Below are 23214 nucleotides of genomic sequence, written 5' to 3'. Positions count from 1 at the left end.
AAGAAATACTGTAAATAAAAATGTAAATGATGGAAGCATCTAGTTTATTTTAGATGAAAATAATATATAATTATGCACCCGTGAACGACGGCAGAGGGTACCTTCCGCATCACAACGGGAGCGTTGCTAACATTCTCTCCATTGCTCTCTCTTTGCTCGCCTTGCATGTTCCACCCCTGCTGCTCTCTGATTGGTCTAGAAGTGACTGTGCGCCCAGGAGGGCACGCCCACTGTGTAAGTGTGCATGGAGTGTCCGTCTGCCCCCTTTCGAGTCTCCCCCTCAACTAGAGGTTTGGGGTTCCACCTTGGCTCTAGTGCAAACCCTTTTTCCTAAACCCGACCGAGCCAAACCATGTACAGTTTGTACCTCTTCATATGAGCTTAACTCATTCCAGGATCGTGCTCGTAGCTCAAATTGCCCGTGTAAAAAGCTAAATTTTCCCGATATATATTAATTAAATATTAATTTTTCTTTTTCCGTCCTCCCAAAAGCATCCAAGTGAACCCCAAATAGCTATAAAACACATTGTCCTGATCACTTAAAACACATTCAAAAAGTAATTAGACGTAAAAGAATACATCAGTAAGATAAATAAAATAAAATAAATGAATTAAAATACTAGTTTATGATGAACACTTAACATGGAGGCAGTTGCCTTAGCAGAGGTGTCTGCGTGGTGCAGGGGACTGGGGGTGATCAACATATTTTATGTACGTTTTTTGATCACTACAAATTATGTACGCCTTATAACATTTTTTGTACAGGAAATTAAAAATATACATATACTCACTTTTTCTTAGACCAATCTCGTCTATTGTCAACATTTTCCTCATTTTTTATCATTTCAATTTGTGTACACAGTATACTGTAGCATTTTTTGTCGAGGAAATTTGAAAAAATATCCATTTCGGCTCTTATCCAGATCGTCTCGGCGAAATTTGTCATTGCATTCCGTAAAGTCTGTCTTGTTGTGAGTAAGAAAGTGCCGTCTCGTGGTAGTATGGTTGATCATTGAGGGCATTGCAACCATTCATACGGAGAGATTGCCTGGTATGAGATTGAGAGACTGTTGATGATACGTAAGAAATTGCTGTACACTTAAACTTACTGTAACTTTTCATAAAAGTACACACATAGCACAATTTATTTTTACCTATTATTGCTGGGACCATCTGATGCTGGGGTTTTGCAGTCTCAAGCAGTAAATGGTCTCTAGTGGTAAAATTATGAATGCTCGTGACCTTTATTTTCCGGCGTAAGCAGAGCAAGAGTTTTTTTTTTCTTTTTTTCCCAAAACTTGCATATCGAAATTCGCGTGTTAAGAGGTGCTTGTATAAAGAGGTACCACTGTACTTTGTGTGACAACCCCCCCAAATAATTATATTTGTGTGGCTAAAATCCTTAGTCACAGTGGTTGGGAATGATTGCTTTGTAGGACATATTTCACCCATATTGTTGCTGGCCAATGAAAACGGTTTTCATTGGTGAGCAAGACGTTGCATGCACATATACTTGTCTTCTCTGCTCCTTCCTCTGTGCCTGCAACAAGCCAGTCAAAAGCTTTCATATGATTTCGTGCTCCAATCTACCACTTTTCTATTTTTACCAGAATCTAAAATATTTTGATATCAAACAGACGTTTTTAGACGATAACGTAATGCTACTGGCAGGACATTAAAATTGTGCTTTCTCAAAATGATTATTTTAGACCTAATTTAAGGATTTAAACATTACTTTGCTAAAAATTTTACACACTTTTTATTGACAGAGCACACAAAAACGATAACAATCCTTCGATGGAAGACGGAAGCTGTCATTGACTACACTGCAAAAACATACATTCTTAGCCTATTTGCAGAAAATATTTCTCATTTTGAGTATTATTTTCCTCAACAATGATAGCAGACCCCCGGGATATTAAATTAATCCACTTTGATATGGTAAACGATTAGTTTGGTGAAATTGTTTTATGGCGTGGGATAGAGACCTATGATAATTAGCTAAAGTGTTCCAAACCCCTGGTACTCTAGATAAATTAAATATACAAAATTAATCAGGAATTAAATCTAGGGACACTAACCTTGGGAGTCCACTGTATTTTACCATGTATTTCTCTCGTAATCAGGAGTGAAAAGTAAGATATTTTTCTTGTTTTTGAATGTATTTCTTTTGTAAAATCTGAAAAAATAATCCCTACTCATTATTCAAAACAATAGAGTGAAATGCTCTTCGATCTATCAAATTAGAACGTTTGTTTCATTTTAAAGATTATTTTCTGATTTTCCTAAGAGATAAAAAATATTAAAATACAATGTTCTGCCAATGGGTGGGAATTGTATTTTTTTGCAGAGTCACACGAAACTATCCAATAACAAACTTTCAATTACAGTATTTTTGAATGAAAACAAGAAATAAGCATTCCAGTGAAAAACACATCTAAATGGGGCTTCTTGAATTCCCTCACACAATTATATTTTCTGACATGTGCTTTGTTCCAGTTCAGATTGCTTGTTTTTGGGGGGGTATTGAAAATGCATAATAAGTACTTTTGCTGTTTGTCATCTGATAATTTTGCTAATTATTTGTGTTAATCATCCGATTTGACTAGGAAAAACAAGTAAAAAGTATAATAAAACAAAAAAAAATCATACTTGGAAAATTAGGATTCACAAAGTGATCTACTATTGGATGGAGTTTTTGTTTTTCAGTGTAGCAGAAACTAAGTCAGCCTTGTATTTTTCCAGATCGGTTTGTAACCTTAAGACCTCCATTTTCAACAACCGACACAGGGATGTGTATTCACAAGATCAAATAGGCTTAAGTGACTCCGATGGGATGTTTTTTTTTTCCTTAAAACTTAAACAGTGAAATCAACTGAGTCTGCACTTTCAGGTGGAAACCGTACACTCAATGATTTTGCTGTGATTTCTTGAAAGTTCCCCTCTGCCTTTGCACTAATCTCAACTTCTGACTGCAAGAACAAGTTTGCACCAAGCAAGGGGGTTGCTTTAGATTGAGCCAGTCTTTAAACTAGCGGGGGATTCGAACCATCAAACCTTTTACGTTGGTATGAGTACATGCAGGGAATAGTCTAAATCAGATCAGAATCCAGGTTTTAGAACGCATCACTTGTGATAAGAGTTAAACTCATTGTTCGGATATAACCTGATTAAAAGTGTTGAGGCACGAGTCACACCCCTAACTATAGTGGACAAATATAACACAGCGTCCCTATATGGTATGTTTTGCGACTTAGCATGCATAATTTGTTCCTGTCCTACAAGCCCAAAGTCCAGCACCAACAAAAAAGAAACAAATGAGAAGAAATCATGCACACAAAGTATCAGATAAAATGAATAGGTTTACTTGAACTGGTAATTTGAAAATGAAAGGACTAACCCATTGCTCTTAATCAGACTTGTTGCAGTCTCAATATTCTGATGTATTTACGCATTTAGATGGCTTTACATAATTGGATTATTGTAAATATTCAGAATCTGACTGGTGCCGGTAAATGAGGCAAGCATTTTCTGTCTTATGTCAGTTTGTTCTAATCTAGCTCAGTTTTAGGACCCAGCTACTACTTGTGAAGGGAAAGAAGTGCTTGGTGCAAACAACGCTGTTTCTCTTGCTAGCTCACCTTAAGCCCTTCTTCTTGTATGTCTGCTTCTGCTGCTCTCCTTCAGACTTTTCAGCAGCCTAGGCGAACTCCACACCATTTCTCAGAGAAGCTACGGCTCCACCTACACCACGCGCTACCCGGGCTACCCGCCCAGCGCGCCCACCGCCACCATCCTCAAATCGTCCAGCCTGAGCCTGCCGCAGGAACCCAAAGAGGTCCGCTTCGTGATGCGGAGCTCCAGCGCTCGTTCCCGTTCGCCTTCCCTGTCGCCCTCGCACTCGCCAGGGTTGGGCTCGCCACTGCTGGCGCTGCGACCGTTCCACCAGAAACCGCTGCACTTGTGGAACAAGTACGATGTGGGCGACTGGCTGGAGAGCATCAACCTGGGCGAGCACCGTGCCGGCTTCCAGGAGCACGAGATCGAGGGATCGCACCTGCCGGCTCTGACTAAGGACGACTTTGCTGAGCTGGGCGTAACGCGGGTAGGACACCGCATGAACATCGAGCGGGCGCTCAAGCAGCTGCTGGAGAGCTGACCCCCGCCCAGAGGAACGCAGCCCTCTGATTGGTTCTCGCGTTGAGGAGGAGGAGCCAGCATATTGCGCTCCAATACAACATGTTAATTTGTCTATGGCCCGTTCTTTCCATTTTTAATTGAAAATCATTGCGGAAACCCTATTTTCCGCACTAAAAGGCGCACCGTAATATAAGGCGCACCCCCCAAATTTTTTTTTTTTTTCAGATTCTGATTCAGAATATGGATTATCATTGTCAGATAGACCCAAAAAAACTTTGGAGCCTCCATTCATCTCATAATTAAAAGGAAATACACGCTCAGAATAAATATCCATTATATAACCCAAAACCCATAGATGAAAAAAGAGAAGAGAAGAAGAAGAGACCCAATGTAAACATTAAAAGTGCAGATATGGTACTATGAAAACTTAACAGCAGCATAAGTCAATGTTAAGGTGCAATTGTGTCAGATGGACACTCTTTTTTCACACAGGAAGAAGGGTGAGAAAGTGGTGAGTAATTATATACAACAACAATGCAACTAGTTTAGTTATTTTTTGGTCGGTGGGTGTGATTGTTGTCGTTAGTGGAAGGACCCTTACAGCCTTTGAATACAGACTGTTGGCCAGTCTAGAGGTTCTAACCTTTATGGACTGATATCTTCTGTGGGCAGCAGGTTTTCTCATACATTTTCTATACGTAAGACACACCAGATTATAAGGCGCATGAAATAATTGATCTGTTAAGAGTTTGCGGTGGACCCAATAGCAGGAAGCAGGAAAATACAAGGTGCTCAAAAACAGATGGCATTTAATAACAAAATCATCCACAAAGTAACAAACAAACGGCCAAAAACAACAATAAGACTGCCAGAACCAGAAAGAACCAAACCTAGGATGACACTGGAAACAGGTGATGGTGTCCTTGACGGTGAAAAATGAATGTGGAAAATGAAAATGACCCGACAACTGGTGCTGTCCAAAATGTCCTTATAAAGGATTAGGCTGATAAGGGACAGGTGTGGGGTGATTAGACACACCTGTCCCAAATTCAAATCGATTAAGCGCCTTCTGGTGGACAGAGACGGAGACACGCCAATCCTTAACATTATCAGCTGATAAGTGACACTAACTAAAACCCACAAATGATTGTTTTTAACTTGAATCGATCCCAGGTCGCAACAATGAAGGCGCCAACGCCTTACCACTGGATCGCAAGTGGTACAGGTGACATATGAAAAGGCATTAAAACACCATTTCTACTCATAGGGCCAGATAGATTGATTTGTATACTGCATTTTCTCCTGTATTTTGATAGGTTTGACAGTATCTTCACCCTTTTGCCTGTGCGTCACATAAACCCAACCAATGAAACTTTAAAATACAATTCAGTCTTTATTTTATTCATTTTTTTGTATTTCATATTGGATCAGAAAAACAAAATCACATATTTTTCAATTCTAAATGGAAAGAAAGGAAAATCCAGGGGTTGCCCTCCTCCCCCCTCTACCTCTAAACCCGCCATCCACCTGGCAAAGCCTTTTTTTGAGGTTTTCGAGTAAACGAGGAACGAGTTCTCTTTCTAATCAAGAAAAAAAAAGCTCAGTTGCCTTTTGACAATATTTCTACACAGATGGCGGCGACGGCGAACACAACGGACACTCAGTGTGTCAGCTCTATATCTGCTGTCCAGAAACAGCTCCACAGACCACAGGAGAAGCCTTGCTCTACCCAAACTGTGCTATCCATTCCTTTTGGAGAATGTTTAACCAACACTCGTGGCTTTTTTCTTAAACAATCGTTTGGGTTTTCCAAAGGGAATATCATTTATATGCAATGGTGATAGGAAGTCTATACACCCTCAAAACAACTGCTAAGTTTTTCGTTAGGAAATCAAATATCAATAATAAACCACTTTATGCTTGGAAGATAGATTACTGTTCAATGGGACTTTCGCAGCATAATGTTTTGGACTTGGAATTACCTACGTAGGGCAAATTATGAATAGGGAAAGAAAATATATCCACGAAAAGACTAAAAGGGCAGCATTACTGTATTTTAAAACGGGTGTGGAGACTTTTGACGATCCATTGTATATATAAATAGCTGTTATATAACAATATGAATATGTGTCTAATTGATTGTAGCTTTGACAAGACCATTGAGGAAAGGGCGAAATTAATCTGCACCTCTATTTTGTTTGTTTATTCTTCACTTTTGATAGGGAAAATACTTTATTCGGATGGACACGATTCGTTTTCAGGTGTCAGTCATCTCCTTGACAACTTGTCAAACTGTAGCATGAAGGGTCTTTTGTTTAATAATCATTTCTGCTCGGTACAGTATCCCTTCATACTAAAAACCTCCCCAGAAATGTAAAGAAAGACCCCTGCCACAAAATCTATTCAGGACATGCAAGCTGCATCAATTCTGCTGCATCAAGATAGAAAATCAATAGAAGCGGCTATTGTGCCTTCCAGGGATGGAAGTTTGACGCACTTTTTGCAATCGTTAGCATCAGGCTTTATTGGATTCTTTTCACGGTCGTGGTTAACTGTACACCACACCACAGTTGATCTGAGGTGATCTCATTCAGAATTATTTATTTGAGGAACACTTGTTACCACGAAAACTATGTTCTTACAATTAGAATTGTCTTCTTGTCCTTGATAAAGACGTTGTAAACATTATTTACAACGACATTAGACATACCGTTCTAGGTTAAATACGTATTAAAGCCTTAAAAGAGAGGAGTAAGATTATGTCAGGATAAATACTGTACACAGATCAAAATACAACATTGTGCTTAGAGACCGGCCCAAGTTGTGATTGCATCAGAACAACATTGCAATAAAAATAGTGCAATAGCAGAGAGCAGCAAAAAATCCAAAATAAAATTGATAAACAAGATATGAATTCCCATTTTTTACATATTTGCAGGATATGTATATTTCTTAAGCTCTTGTTTAAGATGGTGATGGATGGCAATTCTGACGTATTTACATGCTAGCAGATGTTCCAAACATGTTTTGGGAAAGATTTTATTACCATAGGCATAAAGTGTGCAATAAAATAATGCCTACATCGTTTACAACAGAGGTTTGACCGCCATTATTAGCCAAGTCGTACCATGTAGAAGCAGAAAGCTTTCCTAAAAATGCTTTGTGTCCCCGACTAATCTTAATACAGAATTTTATTTTTTTGTGGCATAAGCGATAAGAAGACAAATCCACTTGAAGGCAGCTATTTAAACAAATCTGTCGAGTAAGGGATGACATCACAAACACATCAGTTCGTGATCAATCATGGCTTTACTTTAGAATGAAGGTAGCGTTAAAATGGATGAAAAATAGGTGGCTAATGTTTCTTAAAAATGCTGCAAACATCAAAATTCCGTGTTTGCGCAACATTTTTTTTGTTAGGAAATCCTTGGGGTTGACTTCCGCTTCGAGACTCTTGAATTTCTACTATAAACAAGGTAGTTCTTAACCTAGTTTGGAAGTGTTTACCATACCACCATTTTTGTATGATAATCGTCAGACCCTTATTTATAAAAAAAAAAAAAAAAAAACACAGTTTAATTCCAGACAAATTGTACTCTGGTCACTCTCAGTCTCCTTTACCTTCTTTATGTATCTATCATCTTGTGCTGGATGAGAATTTCTCACCTGAACATTGCAAAACAGTAATGGTTGTGGAGTCGTACCAAACCGTATGATACAATAGCACTTAGGATATAATCATCCATGCTCAGATTTGTAACAACAGTACAGTAGACCCCTATTTACGGCGCTACTAGCTTACGTTGTTTTTACATTAATATGTGGAGTATGATGTTTTGTCTCCTCGTAACGTCGTTTTCCCCGATATCAACAACAAATTATTTTACGTACAACAAAACTTCCAAAATTCAAACTCTGCGGCTTCTTCCGTATGACTGCAAGACTTATGTGCCTCATAAGTTTTTAAAAATACTATATGCTATCGGTTGACGTCATACCAGGAGCTGATCTGCTATTGGTATGCATCACGGCATCATGTAGATGCCGATATGGTATTGGCTGAACTCCCTCCTACAATGTTCCCTTTCTCGCTCTTCGTTTAATTCAAAATCTTGTGTAATAAACTTGAATTTGTTTAGCTATGGCTCTGGGACTTGCAGTGATGGTAAAAGGGACAAGCAACGTTAAAATAATAAAAAATACAAAGAAGCACAAGCATTGTTGCACTTACTAATGAAAATGGTCCAAACTATTCATAGATCAGGTAAATTATTAGGAATAAGGAGGCGAAATACATTGTGTACAACCAAGTCTTCTAAAGACAAGTTTTAAAATCAGTTTTAATTTTATTGCGGTGTCCGCTCCCAATTCTGCATTTACCCTTTAACTCCACTGTACCAGCTCAAGTCACATTACACCAAAGATAAATGCACTTATATTTTAAATTTATATTTGTTACTCAATCATATGCACACTAATAACTTTTAAGCAGTACTTACTATATACTATTTTGTTTCTAATGTTTAATATGTACATAGAGTTTTAATGTTTTTATCTGGGGTACCCGGAGTTTTGGAACACATTGCAAATTACCATAGGTTTCTATTCCCTGCAGACAATATTACCTTGCGATCCCCACGTCAGAATGGAATGTCATTACCTGAGAAGACAACTTTACATGGAATGCTTTTAATAAACAAACCCATTTAAACTTAATGTTAGCATTTTTCAACTGTGATTTCAGAGGCGCAATATACCTGAAGTGGTCCAATGAAACTTCCATCCCTGAGATTGCCAATGCCGTGCCTGAAAGCCTGAAAGTCGAGCTCAATAAGCTGGCGAGCTCAAAGCATCGCGACTGGTCCATTGGTATCGCTGCTATCCAAATGGTAACCAAAATGTAAACTGTGAATGGTGACGATAGTTAGGTTGCCCTAGGAATAGTCAGCCTGTTTTTTGTGGGGCCACATTCTAAAGCATCTAAATTTAGTTCTCTTGTTTTTTCCCTCTTGTGTTTGTGGATTGTGAATTTGTGGAAGAGTAGCTAGCGCTCACTTTGACCTCACACACACAATTAGAACAGCTCGTTTTGATTTTTCTTACATGACACTGTGGCTCCATTTTTATATTGTGTGAAATATAATACTTTAAAAAAAGAACACATTCTAATCCTACAGTACTTGTACATACAATAAAAAGAAAATGTGTTATTTTAAATCAGAAGCAATGTATATAAGATAGATTTCATATAAATTTTTGGAAGACAAAACAATATATATATAGATCTATTTAAATATATATACATACATATATATGGCATACAGTATGTATATATTTGGCATACAGTATATGCATAGTTGATAAACCACCTGTAGAAAAGGTGAGCAGATTTTATTCTTTCTATGATCTTTTCAACTATAAACTTTAGGGGATGATTTGCACAAAATGTAACAGGTGACAAGGTGCTAACATCAAAGCGTCCCGTCGTCCAAGTGCACGTTTGCATCTGTATCACAAGACCCCAACCCTTAAATCCTTCGCCTACCGCAACCCAACCTTGCACGTGTGTTTACTAGTTTACATTCATCAGTATAATGAGTCCAGTAGAGCTTTACTGTGTTATTATTATCCGATTCCAACTCCACCCATTTTCATGATGAAGAGAGAGTTGCTCAACAAGGGAAATGATGATTGCACTATATCAGGGGTCGGGAACCTATGGCTGGCGAGTCATAAATGGCTCCTTTCATGAGTACATATGGCTCGGTGATCACATGGAATATGTATAATTATTGAGCACATTAACACGTGTGGTGGTGACTGACACACATGCAAAGCCGGATCTAAACTGACTCGAAGGAGGTTCGGTCCAGTATATATATAGAACACAATTTTCACTACCTTTTACAGTCGGAAGTGTCCCACCAACAGGCAACGGTTGTAAATCTGTGAATCTGGCTGTAAATCACTAAATAATCCTTTATATGGAAGCTCATTAAACAATCCATGTTCATTGTTTAGACACTTTATCATGAAAAGCCATAAGACAAACTTGAACCCAAAACAAGCTTTCTACCCAAAGCACGTAGAGTAATTTAATTTGGTGGGTGTAAACAGGACAGGACGCATAAACTCCTTCTTCCCCAGCTCCATCTGCACTGAAGGTAAAATACGTTGGTATCCTTGTTTGCAGTATTTTGTGACCTATTTACAAAAGCGCCTTGTTTTGAAACCATTATTGTGGACAAAAATGCGTCAAAATGAATCTTAACACTCTTAAGTAATGGAAGGAGAAAGACACGTTTGAAATAATATATCTATATTGATATGGGACACAGGATCTGGCATTAATGTTTGTTTTTTTTTTCAAATCATCAGACATAACACAGTAAAACAAAATGTGCTGAAGAATTAGCTTTTGTCTGGAGAGCGTGTTTGGCGGTTTTATTGAAGTTTGTCTTAAAATACATGGTGTTGCTCTCTCGAGAAAAAAAAAATCAACATATTTTTGCTTTTATGGCTTTTTGGGTCAAAAAGGTTCCCGACCCTTGCACTATATGGACAAAAGTACTACGAAAAGCAAGAGTGGATGGATGCTTAAGAGATAGAAAATCAAAACAACAGGCGAATTTGTAGATTCATTGATTTAACCAGTTGTCCCATCAACGGTTATAAATATCAATCTTATATTCTGTGAATAATACCAGCTGGATCTAAAAACAATACATTAATAAAAAATCTGAGTGCACTGCAAAAAAAAATAACATACCAGATTGTCAAGACTTATTTTGAGAATATATTTTCTTATTTTACTATATTTCTCTGGCTAAATTCTTTTTTTTTTTTTTTGCTAACTGTAAGATATTTTATCTTGTTTTTCTCGTAAGAAGATAAAATTGTCTCATCTATCAGTATTTCTGAAGAGACAGTGTATGTTATTTGACCGTTAAATGTTACAGTATTGTGATGCACAAACAAACAAATGCTCAAAAGGAAAAATACAAACTACAGAGGTTTTTTTTTTTTTTTTGCACATTTGTTTTGCTGAATTTGAGGGTTTTCAGGTACGCCAGAGGATGCTAAATAATAGAAAATTTCCTTTTTATTTTTTACAAGGGGGTCGTTTAAGTATTTGTTTTTCTAATCTTGGCTAAAAATATGAGCAAAATATTGCACCATGTCATAGATGAACTGCCTTGTTCAAGGATGACTTGTGATTTTATAAGATAAATAACAATAAATATATTTTTGAAAGCAATATATACACTTGACATTTTCTGACAATGTATTTTTGGCAGTACAGTTCAGAGAAAGAAATATATATTTTTCTTTTGAAAATCCCTCAGAAAAGCAAGTTAAACATTTTAGGAGAATAAGATAAAGAAATCTTTCAAATCAGCCAAATTATCTGATATGCGTAGCACATTGTAAATTATTTTTCATATGTTTATGAATTATGTTCTATGTTCTACCGTGACTTCAAAAATAATGGTGCAATTATTAATTACTTTTATATTTTTAGTATTACTGTTGAATATTGCTGAAAACTTCAGCTAATAGAGCTAGGCCTGGACGAAAAGTGCATTATAGCGTTATCGGAATTTCCAGCATGCAAAATTAAAAATATTTACCAATAAATGTTTTTCTTTTTAAAATGAAACACTTCTACTGCTACTTGAAACTGAGTTGCAATTGTAAAACATTGTCAGAAAGTAAAATATGATCAAGTTAATCGCAAAGTTGCGCAGGAACACTCTAACCCTTTAAAACAGATAGATTTCATCACAATGCAGGTTTCTCTGCTATGGATCTTTTTTTTAAAGCCCATCCAAATTCTCCAAAATATTCCAAGATGAACCTTTTGTCCAAATAGTGCACCAGTAAGGAGTGACAACTCTGCAGTGTAAACGATTTCATCTTTAAGCTTTAATGGGTTTTGTTCCTACCAGTTCCATTTCTTATGCCCTTGATATTGCATCCACTTTAAGTTGATCTTACATGGGACAAAAAAAAACGTGCCAAAAAAGAAATGTATATTTGTCTTAAGGACGGACTCATCGTTGCAGCATTTTTGGAGCTGTTGAGACTCAATAATATGGTGCCATCTCCTGAAAATCTTGAGAACTGCATTTGACTTTTGATAGTTTGTTCACTACTCGATCACCACACAAGACATGCAGTCATGCCACTTTCGCTTAATGCACACTGCCTCCGGAACGGATGCGGTCTGTTGCAGTTTTTCTGCCGTGGACCACTTCAAAGTATTCTATTTGCCGCACGCAGGAACTCACATAATCCAAGGGCCACGGGTACTTTTTTTGCAGCCTGTCTGTAGCTTGGGAGGGGTCTCGCATCTCCAAGTTGCAAAAGACACTTCTCTACACTAGTGACGTAAAGGTACACAAAAGTAACGGCTCTGTGAGCTGGTGTTGTGCCTATTCCGACTCCCCTGCAGAATCTGACTTTTTCCCATGCTACTTAACGCTGCGCTTCCAACAGAAAGAGTGTTGCGATCGCAGTCTGTATGTGTTGATTAAGGAATATTGATAGGCGTGGTTGAAAAAAGCGATCATAGTCTATATAACGACTTTCCAATCATCTATCCCCTTATCTGCACCACTTATCAGACAACTCACTCGCTCATTCACACATAGAGACAATTTGGACCGGCCAATTAACCTGACATGCATGTTTTTGGAATGTGGGAGGAAAACAGAGTCCTCAGAGGAAACCCTAGCAGGCACAGGGAGAACATGCAAACTACACACAGGAGAGCTAGTAGCTGGATTTGATCCCATGTCCTAAGAACTGTGCCACGGACGCACCAAAAACTCATCCGCCGTGCCGCATATAACGAGTTTATTAAGACATATTAATGCAAACGCTCCCTGGCAGGCCACAAGCGGTACCGCAGATTGCTAGGTGCATTTTAAGCAGCTGCGGGTTTACCTACCGCAGTGCCTACCTAGCGCAGAGGTAAAATAGGGCTTAAAAATTCCAGGCCGACCTGACGTGGCCCGAGGGTATAATAGCCAGAACCAGCCCAAGCCCGAGAGAAAGAAAACAGACAACATAGAAAAAATCAGAGAGAGAGAGAGAGAGAGAGAAGCCCGGTCCTGCCCGACTTCTTGATTGACATTTTAAGTCCAGAAATTTGACCGCCCCACCCCCAAAAAAAGATTTTTTTTTTTTCAAATCAAACGTTTGCTCTATTCAAATTTCGAAATCTTCGTTCGGTTTGGGAAATTTCGGAATTTCAGTTCGTTTGGCAATTTGCATACTTGCCAGCCAATCAGAAGAATGCATCGAATAACTTCGTGCTTCCGGACTCTCCCAAGCATTTTAAGGTCTTGCATTTGCATATAATTTTCCAAAGTAGAAGCACAGAGAACACAAGAAAAATGGATAAGTCGTTAGGAATCAAGCCAAAACCTCAGCCCCAGATGAAATATTCAAAAGAAGCTAACAAAATTTATGACACTACAAAATGTAAACGTACATTAAAAGCATCGTGGAAAGAGGAGTTCACAAGGCTTGTAGCAGACGATGCAACGCAAACATTGCAAGAATGAAGATAAGTAAATACAGGTACATACTGATGGCAGATGGAAAACAGTAACGTCATATACATGTAATGAATGTTATAAGTAGATTTACAATAAACTTAATTTTAAAGTGTTGTTCTCTTATATATTGTTTATCAATCCTTAATACTTTGCAACAATGTTTTTTTTTTGCCATTAGTCGTCTTATTGCATTTCAAGTTGTGAAAAATGGGGCAGGCAGCTTTATGGCTGGGCAGGCAACTTTTCAGAGTTGTCTGCCCTGGTGTCCGGCAATTTTTTGTCATGGGTTTGAGACACTGCTAATATGTCTTAATAAACTCATTCAATCAACCCAGCAGCTTTTTTTTTGTTCTAATCACGCCCATCAATATTCCTTAATAAACATTATACACACTTCTATCACAAGTCATTTTGTGCGATGCGCAGCGCTGAGAAGCATAAGAAAAACTGAGTGCACGTTCACGTGAGGGCAAGTCAGATTCTGCAGGGAAATAAGAATAAAAGAAGCCAGCTCTGCACCTATCAGGCGCTGGTTCCCTTTATTTCTCTCTTGCTGTTTTTCTATTAAGGGCGAACAAGATTGGTCAATGAGTGGTGTCGTCTGTATCTAGAGAAGCGAGAGTTTAATATGCAGGACAAAAACAGTAATTCAAAAAGTAATGAGTCAAAGCAGGAAAAGGAGACACATTTGGACTCATTTGAATGATAATTAGACATTTGAATTTATATTTTTTGCATATTTTGGGGCTTCTGTGTCGTTCCAGTCCAAATTGTTAAAAAGTTGAACTAAACGAAGTATTAAAAGTTTATTGTAAAGTTTCTTCATAGAACTGAAGTCAATCATTTGGGTTTTTAGGGTTACTGTGCTGCTTGACTTTGAAGTCGTTTAGTATAAAAAGCTTAGTTTAAATTAGTTAAAAGTTTGCTGTTGAGTTAAAAAAAAACTGTTACAATATGGTAGAATCTATTGAAATATATTGATTTCAAATAAATCATTATTTCATTTTGTGCTTAATGTAACATTATTTTTAATAATATATGGATGAAAGAAACTAAAACATAAGAGCCGTTTTAGGGAGCCGAGCTGAAAGCCGGTTCTCTAAAAAGAACCATCACTACCAAGAGGAGTTAACCATTCTAGCAAGGGGAAATATGTGTAACTGAGGAAAGCTTCTCCCTACAAAAATAAATTGCAATGCTCACAAAAATAGATCTACTTCCCTATTAAATTTTTAAAATGTCGTTTGACATAGTCATTACACATAAAAATGTCATATTTGTGCGAATACAAGTACTTAGTCTACACTTGCTTTATCCTGAAGTCAGACCAAGTGTTTGTGCTTCAGCGAATGCTTCTCATTTTCTGTTTGGGAAAAGTTTGATACGGATTGTATTTTGCGTGTAAAAAAAAGTGTAATGGTTGGCATGTATTCTCGAAACACACCGCAGAAGCAACAAATGCGGGGTGCACGATCGTCTTACCCATTCCGTGCGGCATCCATTTCAGATGCAGTGTGCATTAAGTGCTACAACAAGTACAAAGGCGGACATAAATGCATCTATGTGTGTGTAAATACATTAAGTCCGGGCCTGTGTTTTATCGACCTTTGTACCTTTTCCTTTTCTATGAAGTATTATTTGCAGAGTGTGAACACAAGAGTATTGTCAGAACACACTTATGAGTCGTGACACATCATTTGGGGCTAATCAAGTGGAGTTTTTTTTTTTTTTAATGAAGTGGATTTGAGGGGGTTATTGTCATCTTTCTCTCCTAATCAACAAAGCACAATCTTCATAGAAAAAGAGTGCCGCGACCTTTTTAAAAGGCTCAGCGGCGGCCCCGGTCACCCACTGATCGTTTATTATGGAAAGGTTTTTATTTTTTTTCTCTGTCAAGTTTGGTTGCTCTTTTTTCCTTTCCTTGTTTGCACTGTGAAGTTTTTTCAACGACAGACATGATCCTTTGCAACGTCTGAGCCTTGTTCCGTGGCGGTGTTGAAATCGCAAAATCGGCGATGTAAAAAAGCTGATGCACGGCAGTGGGCGATCGCAATGTTTTTGAGACGTTACGGGGGATATTGTCGCCACCGAGATACATTTGTTATATTATGTAGGACGTTTATAATTAAAACACGAACTGCTGAGTCAGTGTCTCGGTTCATTTATTCGCACATACACGCCTTATTGACACCATTGTATTTAAAAGGGTTCCATTCTTGGTCTTCCAGTATGAAAATGTCAATGCCGATGAGTTGTGTAAACGGACGCTGAAAGAGTTTGCGAAAGCAGGGGTCTCCAACATGGTGCCTGCTGCCTCTAAGGAGGTGCCCATGGACCTGTTCTGAAAAGATCTTACCAATTCTGGGTCATTGTGATTTTAAAGTGAAATTGATTTTTTAGTGCTTGACTAAGTCGGCGTAACCCTACCTTTATTAATCAACTTGATGGAAACATATGGTGGCCTGGACATGGATGGGCACCATTCAGGCTGTACCTGCACAAGACACACCACAGGAAATTGTGCCCCTACGACCCTAGTGGTTAAGGGATCCAACCAACCAACACACCAACTAAAATAGTAATAACATGATAAGTTGTTATTTTAAAAATGCATATCCAACTCCCCTTCGCGCTCGTTAGTAACGAAAAGCAGATCTCAGACCAATAAAGGTTGGAGACCCCTGACATAATGGATGCGGCTTCAGGCTTTGCAACCAGAGAAGAATGCTACCGCGAATTTCTGCATTCGTTTCAGCCTGCAGAGTCTGTGTCTACATCAGGACTTAGAAATGATGACAATATTTCCATGGGAATTTCATTTGGAGAGTTTTTACTGCAGTGTGAAAATGGGGAAATAGACGAATTGCATTTCAATCATTATTTAAAATAAGATTTTTGTGACAAAAGCTTGACCGCAAGAAATAAGCTTAAATAGTTTGGTACAATTAGTGCTTTGGTAATATGTTGAATTACACCATCAAGGAGCTATGATGAAGTTAAGGAACATTGTGTACTCTTAGAAAAGAAGCACTAAAAACCACAAGGAAGAATACAAACTACAGAGACTCAAAGTGACCAAACTGCACAATTTTTCTTTTGTTTTCTTTCTCCTGCTCAGCGCTTTGTGAGGTGTTTGAGTTCCCGTGGCAGCTGGAGAGCGGAAAATTATGTCAGCTCCCACTTTTTAAGGTTTAAGTTACATAAAATGAATGCAAATTTCTCTATATGAGTATTTTTTTTTAAATGCATGTTTATATGACGGTTTGTGTATTTTTGCTTGCAATTTAAATGAATTCAAATCACATTTTTATCACTAAGAGGTTCTAAATGATGGATAGTGTCCCTTTAAAGGAGAGCGGTAAGCGGTTGGTAAACACAAAAAACATTGGAATGTGGAAGATTAATACCTTTTTTTTTAAACAGTTTATACACCCTTCTCATCCATAAAATATGAAAAAAGACATAATACCATTGTATACTAGTTAGCCTCTGAGGCAAATAGTCCTTGAACCAGTTTATAAAAAATCTCACATATCTGATAACAACAAGACTGTGACTTTGACTTGGTTGGTTGGATCTCTTAACTACTACGCTTGTATGGGGTACCATTTCCTGTGATCTGTTTATGTCAGATTTATGGATTAATGTATACAGCCCTAGCAGGAATTACAAATTGAAGAATGGCAACTGTGTTGCATTACATAGTCACTATGGAGTATACATCTTTGGAAATTGTTCTATAATGCATCATTAGTGCGCTCTAATTCCCGCTGCGGCTAGTACCCGAAAATGTAGGCAGATTTCTGACTTGACTTTTTAGGTCAAGGCATTACTGTACTAGTTTGTTTTTGGCAGGAATATGCTATTTATGTTTTCAAATAAGGACCTAACCCTTCGTTTGAAGCGATTTCTTACAATAAATCCGCAATTTTTATGGAAATTTTCAGTTTTTAAAATTCGGCAACCCCACTGGTAACATATTCAGTGCTAGATCCTAAAGCTCGAAAACATTAAATCAATCTTTCGAATACAATAGAAATTAAATTTGTACATATACATAAACATAAATTCCCTTCTATGCACTGTTCACAAATGGCACATGCACTCATCACAGACAGCTAAAAATAACCTGGACATGTAATGCCATCGACATATAAATAAAAAGGGCCCCCAATCAACAATCTCAGTATCTTAGCTCAACTGTAAAAAAAATAAAATAGAATAAAAGCAACACAAGATGGTTGCCAACTGTCATTGTTTTCTAGGCATCCTGGGAAAACTCAGCAACCGCCATATTTGTCTTAGTCTTAGCTAAGGACTTACAAGAAATCGAGCTTAAAAACATTGTAAACCGGGGATACGTTTTGATTCGAGCGGTCATGCAGTGGAGGTCATGTAACGTCTCTTCTCAGGAGAAATGAAACCTGAATAAATTGGTCACGGCAACTCTGGGCTATCTTCCCTCTCTGTATCTCCGCCTTGCATGTTCACATGAGCTTCTTTCTTCTCAAGCTCAAACGTCTACAAAGGAAAAACACCATAATTGTTTTAAAATATAATGTTTTTCATGCAAATTGTAATTGGTGTGGTTAAGACATCTTGGATTTGTGGGCAACTTCAACTCTACTGGTAAAAAAAAAACGTACTTACTGCCATTGACGCATATATTTCATTGCTAGGGAATCACTTATTGCTAATATGGTTGAATGAGGTAATCAGCACTAAATACAAGCCAAGCTAGTGTGTTTTGGATGACAAAAATGGTTTCAGATTAAATATCAGTAGATCATGGGTTGGGAACGTGTGGCTCTTTTTGTGAGAACATTTGTCTCTGACATAAAATTCCATTTTAAGTGCATTTAGGGTGTGCAACACGCTAGCGCTGTAGCCATTTTCTACTTTAAAGGCTACTAGAAAGAAATGTCATTCGGATTTTTCAGTGTCTCTTAACAAACAAGATAAAATACACGTGTGAGGGTGACGTATACCATCTACCATTTCCTGGATATTTTTTAAGCGTATTTTATTTTTTCGCAGTTTATGAAAAATAATTATGAATGATTAATGAGTTGCATGACGAATGTTTGTAGATTTCAAAGATGTTGGAAGATTCAAATCTATAAAATGGAACGGAAGAATAATGGCCACTCAGTTCCCAACAATAGAACAGTGAACATATCACGGGGCTGAAGGTAAATACTGTACATCCTGACCCTTCTCGGGTATTCTGAGACATTTTTACGAAATAATTCTGGTGGCACTTTGTTTTAAAGCTATTATTTATGATGGTCAAAACTTTAAATGAATGCAGGAGGAAGAGAAATTCTAGGAAGGATATTTGTCATCATTTCATATATTCTATGAAATCATCAAACGTCACACAGGGAAAAAACGCACTGAAGAATTAGCTTTGGTCTGGAGATCAGGTTTGGCGGGTAGTTTAAATTTGTTTTGAAATATACAGTGTGGCTCTCACTAAAAAAACATCTTAATGGTTTGCTTTCATGGCTCTTTGAGTCAAAAATGTTGCCTACCCTTGCACTAGATACAACTGCTAAAGGGCACAATCAATGATCAGCGCTAGAAACTTGCCTCCAGTTCTTGCATGACTTCGTCCATGAAGTCACATGGGTTTTGCTTGTATTCTACGGCTCGCTTGATCATCTCTCGGAACATCTGTCAGGGACAATGTACAAAAAAAAATTGCCACAACTGATGTGGAGGAGGGGGGAGCAGCCTGCGTTAGGCTCGCTAATAATTTGCTAAAGTCATGTGGATCACATGAATGCAGGTTAAAACCACTGAAAACAAAAAGGCATACCTTAACAACATTGATACCATTGGCTGCAGAAACAAAGTAGAGAGGAAGTCCTTTCTTCTTGGCAAAGTTGAAACTCCGCTGCGTCGCCTTCATGTCAGCTGCAAATGAAAATAAATTGCCGTCCATCCCTTGTGTCACTTGTTAGAGTAGAGTTCAAAAAACCAAGGTGACCTACCGTCGATTTTGTTGGCGACCACACAACATGGAATATCCGGTCTGTACTCTCTCAGTTCCTGGTACCAGTTCGCCAAATTTTTGTAGGTGATCCTCCTCTGGATGTCGAAGACCTCAAGGGTACAACATGATGAAAGAGATGTTTGGAATAAATTAGGACTGGATTGAGACCTTCAGTGTTAGGGTAACATCAACATAAGTAAGTGTATGTATGTTAAATGATCCTCCCCATGCACATGTCTTACCATTATGCAACCATGCGCTTTGTGGTAATATGTGGGGTGTATGCTATTAAACCTCTCTTGACCAGCCGTATCCCAGAAATCTGTTGATCAAATCAACGTTAAACTGCCGGGACCAGAAAAGATGATGAGGTGTGTCTGTGTGGGAGTGTCATACCCACTGCCACTGTTTTGTTGGCCAAAGTGGCTTTGTGTTTGTAGAGCGTCAAAGCAAACGTTGACATCTGTTGTGGGCAACTGGGGGCAAAATTAAGGATTTCTGAAACTACTTTTACCGAATGAATTGCAGTCGTCATGCCTTGTCATGATAGGTAAGTAGGTAATGTGGACTACTACAAAAGTCACTGAAAATTCTTATCGAACCACCTCCTGGTGGTAATGTTCTATCTTACCAATACTGTAACTACAATCCTGATAGTATATAATGAGCTATATACTAAGGTTATTTTTTTGTAAATATTTAAAAGTGACTGTAACAATCAAATGTTTAGCATCCAAACAAAAATACATTTAAAATCAGTTCAACAAAAACTGGAACTTTGTTTTTTTTTTATATTTATTTACTATTTCCTAAATCAATGGCTTTGTTTTATTTTTACCTTCACCAATGATCTTACGAAAGGCTCAATTCCCTTCCGAAAAATAAAAAAAAACAATAGTCGAAATTCACTATACTGACATCTGTGAATACATTGTTTTGCTAGTATTCTGAAAGTATTGTTCAGTTTTTGATTGTCTGATTTTAATATGTCATTGCAAAGAAGGAAAATAAAAGAATGGCAACAAGTTGGTTCTGGTAGAACGTTCTGGCTAAAACAGCCTTATTTATAATCAGTTATTTTACTATTAATGAAATGAATCGACCATTAAATGAAAATGAAATCTCAGGCTTCAAAATAATAAAATAAAGATTATGGCATTTATAACAAACGTTTTGTGAAGAGATGTCAGACGACCGTGCAACCTGCAAGGTTATCATTAACTGGCTAAAACGTTCGATGTAAGTTTGGATTTTACTTACTTTCCAACCTGTTTTTCAAGTTTCCCTGTTTTTATCTCAATTATTAAGACAAATAATTATAATGAGTAAATAATTATCTGCCGGTTGAACAAACCTTTTTTGACTATGTTCTAACTTTCGTGATGATTTTTTTTTTTACTAAAATAATCAAATAATGAATATGAGCAAAAGTATGTGTATTAGTGCAACTATTTGAAATGTTTTATTATTTTTTGCAGTGCAATCTTAATTTATCTTTACTACCTCATAAGCAGATTAGTGCATAAGAAATGGTAATCTGCTGCCACCTACTTATATGCATAAATGTTACTTGGCTGATCATTGGAAGAACGAAAAGACTTAACAGTGGTAAGGTTTTGAGGCACACTAGACAAGGTTTCACAGCACACTGCTTGAAAACCACTGCATGAGCCGACGAGGCTTGGCGACAGCGCCCCTCTCTGTTGTAATGTCAAATTGCAATGTTTATTAAATCTCCGTTTGAAAACAGAATAGAATTGATTTTAAAAGCCAAATGCATGTACTGTACAAAATATATTTGTCTTGGCAATCAATAAAGAAAACAAAGCATGCAACAAAGGATACTATTCGTCCATGAGAAACCTCTCCATCAGCCTGTAAGAGAAAAACCTTTTACAGGATACTTTCACCAAGAAATAATTCAATATACTTTTTCCCGTTTTGCTTTGGGGTTCCTGAACAGATAAGCGCCCATTAAAATGAATAGTTGATAGACACTTTACTTGGATTTTCCAACGGCACTGTCCCCGAGACAGATGATTTTCACTTGTTCGTCGGCGTCGTACTTCTTTTGGTCGAGCTCGGGGATACTGTTATCGTCGGCCGCCATTTCCTCACCTCCTTTTCCTCCTTGGTGCTTTGTTTGACTTCACTTTGATTTAAGATTTCGACATTGCAAAATAACTAACCAAGCTAAGAGATTAGCCAGTCGGGCGGCAGACACTCTAAAGACGTAAGCGAGTTATTTTGAAATGAATTTGTGTCAGTCGAGGTCGTCTTCAACTCACGTAGATTCCACGGGGACGTTTTGTCGAATATGAAACTAGCGGATTTTGTAACAGCACAGTTGTGCCTGCTAACTGCTCCGAGACAGGTGACAAAAACTATTTCTTTACGGGCCGTGACCATGTATAACATATATATAGGTTTATATCCAAACAATGTCCTGTTCTCAGACGTTATCAAAATAAACACATCGTATGTGGCTGTTAAAATCTGTGTTGGTGGTTTCTATGCGACGAGGACGCTCAAAGGACCTTTTCCGGTTTCAGCTTAGGTGCCCCTTATACCGCCGGTCAAAAATTATCAGTCACACCTGTTACCATGGCAACTTTCTTTAAGCTTCGAATGGTAGGGTATTTGCATACTGGTCAACCTGTACGTTTTTGCCGTACGAAGTACGTTTATTATGCATTTTAAGACGTGTACGACGTACAAGAAAAACACAAATTTGTCAATCGTGGGTACCATTCGGTAAACACCGACTATCACGAAAACGGCAAATCAATCAAGTCAAACGAGTTCGAGTTGTGTAGTGAAAGTCCGTCTCTTTTTAGAGAACCGACTTTTTCGGCTCAACTCATCTAAGAGAGCCAGTTCTCAAACGGCTCACTTGCTTTGATGCATTATATTACGAATTATTATGTTGTATAAAGAAGTTAAGAAAAAAAGGAACTATAAAAGGAGAAAATGAAAGACACGTTTGAGGTTATCCCTTTAATCAGTATATTACCAACAATAATTTAAATGCAGAAAATGAATTAATAATTTGAATAAGAAAATGTGTTATTCTATTTGCATGTATTTTTTCCTTCTGCAGTGAACGTCCAAGCTACTTCATTTTTTAACTTTTTTTTATAATAAACCTTATTCATGTCGAGCAATTTAGTGTCTCACAACAAAATGTTAATTAACAATATATATGGTATAAGGAAACACATGTACAATATAACATATTAAACTACCGGTACATAAATAATCACGTTTGAAAAAAAAAATATGGTGCAAGATTTTTTTGTATTTTGTAAGGGAAAATACGACAGTTTGTAAGGGCATGGAGCCCTGGAGCTTGACAGGTATGAGTATGCCTCTGAAAAAACAGTTAGTATTAGGTGAAAATCAACACAAAATTGGTAATTTCTTCAGTTTCAGTAATAAGTCGAAACATCATGCAGAAAGTGGTAACAACGGCAATAATTCTGGCAGAGAAATTCTTCGGAAGATCGCGGA

At 37.6% G+C, this 23214-nt stretch overlaps 2 protein-coding genes across 9 annotated transcripts in view; one reads left to right on the top strand and one right to left on the bottom strand.

Moving 5' to 3' along the window:
• Nucleotides 1-15850, top strand: part of shank3a (SH3 and multiple ankyrin repeat domains 3a) — a 292611-nt gene extending 276761 nt beyond the window's left edge. For 6 of the 8 annotated variants that reach the window (XM_088339875.1, XM_088339876.1, XM_088339877.1 and 3 more), the window contains one exon: nucleotides 3688-15850. In XM_088339875.1, coding sequence (XP_088196001.1) covers nucleotides 3688-4159 — 472 coding nt within the window. In that variant the 3' untranslated portion in view covers nucleotides 4160-15850. The remainder of the gene's footprint in view (nucleotides 1-3687) is intronic. The other 2 variants (XR_015850861.1, XM_088339879.1) reach the window with 2 other exon arrangements.
• Nucleotide 15851: 1 nt separating this feature from the next.
• Nucleotides 15852-22236, bottom strand: rabl2 (RAB, member of RAS oncogene family-like 2). Its single transcript, XM_088339889.1, has 8 exons — nucleotides 21708-22236; nucleotides 21550-21579; nucleotides 20101-20180; nucleotides 19947-20026; nucleotides 19703-19814; nucleotides 19528-19625; nucleotides 19299-19382; nucleotides 15852-18227 (listed from the first exon to the last, which is right to left on the bottom strand). The coding sequence occupies exons 1-8, from the start codon at nucleotides 21812-21814 to the stop codon at nucleotides 18144-18146; spliced, it is 675 nt and encodes a 224-aa protein (XP_088196015.1). The 5' UTR covers nucleotides 21815-22236; the 3' UTR covers nucleotides 15852-18143.
• Nucleotides 22237-23214: the final 978 nt, after the last annotated feature.

This window comes from Urocampus carinirostris, chromosome 7 (assembly GCF_059441175.1).
Source record: "Urocampus carinirostris isolate Australia breed hairy pipefish chromosome 7, RoL_Ucar_1.0, whole genome shotgun sequence".
In the NCBI taxonomy this organism is placed as follows: Eukaryota; Metazoa; Chordata; class Actinopteri; order Syngnathiformes; family Syngnathidae; genus Urocampus; species Urocampus carinirostris.
Note: the sequence above shows the minus strand (reverse complement) of the source record. Positions and strands in the feature narration are given on the sequence as shown.

Excerpts from the sequence above, each read along its gene's own strand:
- rabl2 (XM_088339889.1), bottom strand. The coding sequence starts at position 21,814 with ATGGCGGCCGACGATAACAGTATCCCCGAGCTCGACCAAAAGAAGTAC. Across the intron at positions 20,027-20,100 it reads CAACAAAACAGTGGCAGTGG|ATTTCTGGGATACGGCTGGT; the intron begins GTATGACACTCC and ends TTTGATCAACAG. Across the intron at positions 18,228-19,298 it reads AAGTCATGCAAGAACTGGAG|ACGTTTGAGCTTGAGAAGAA; the intron begins GCAAGTTTCTAG and ends TTTCCTTTGTAG.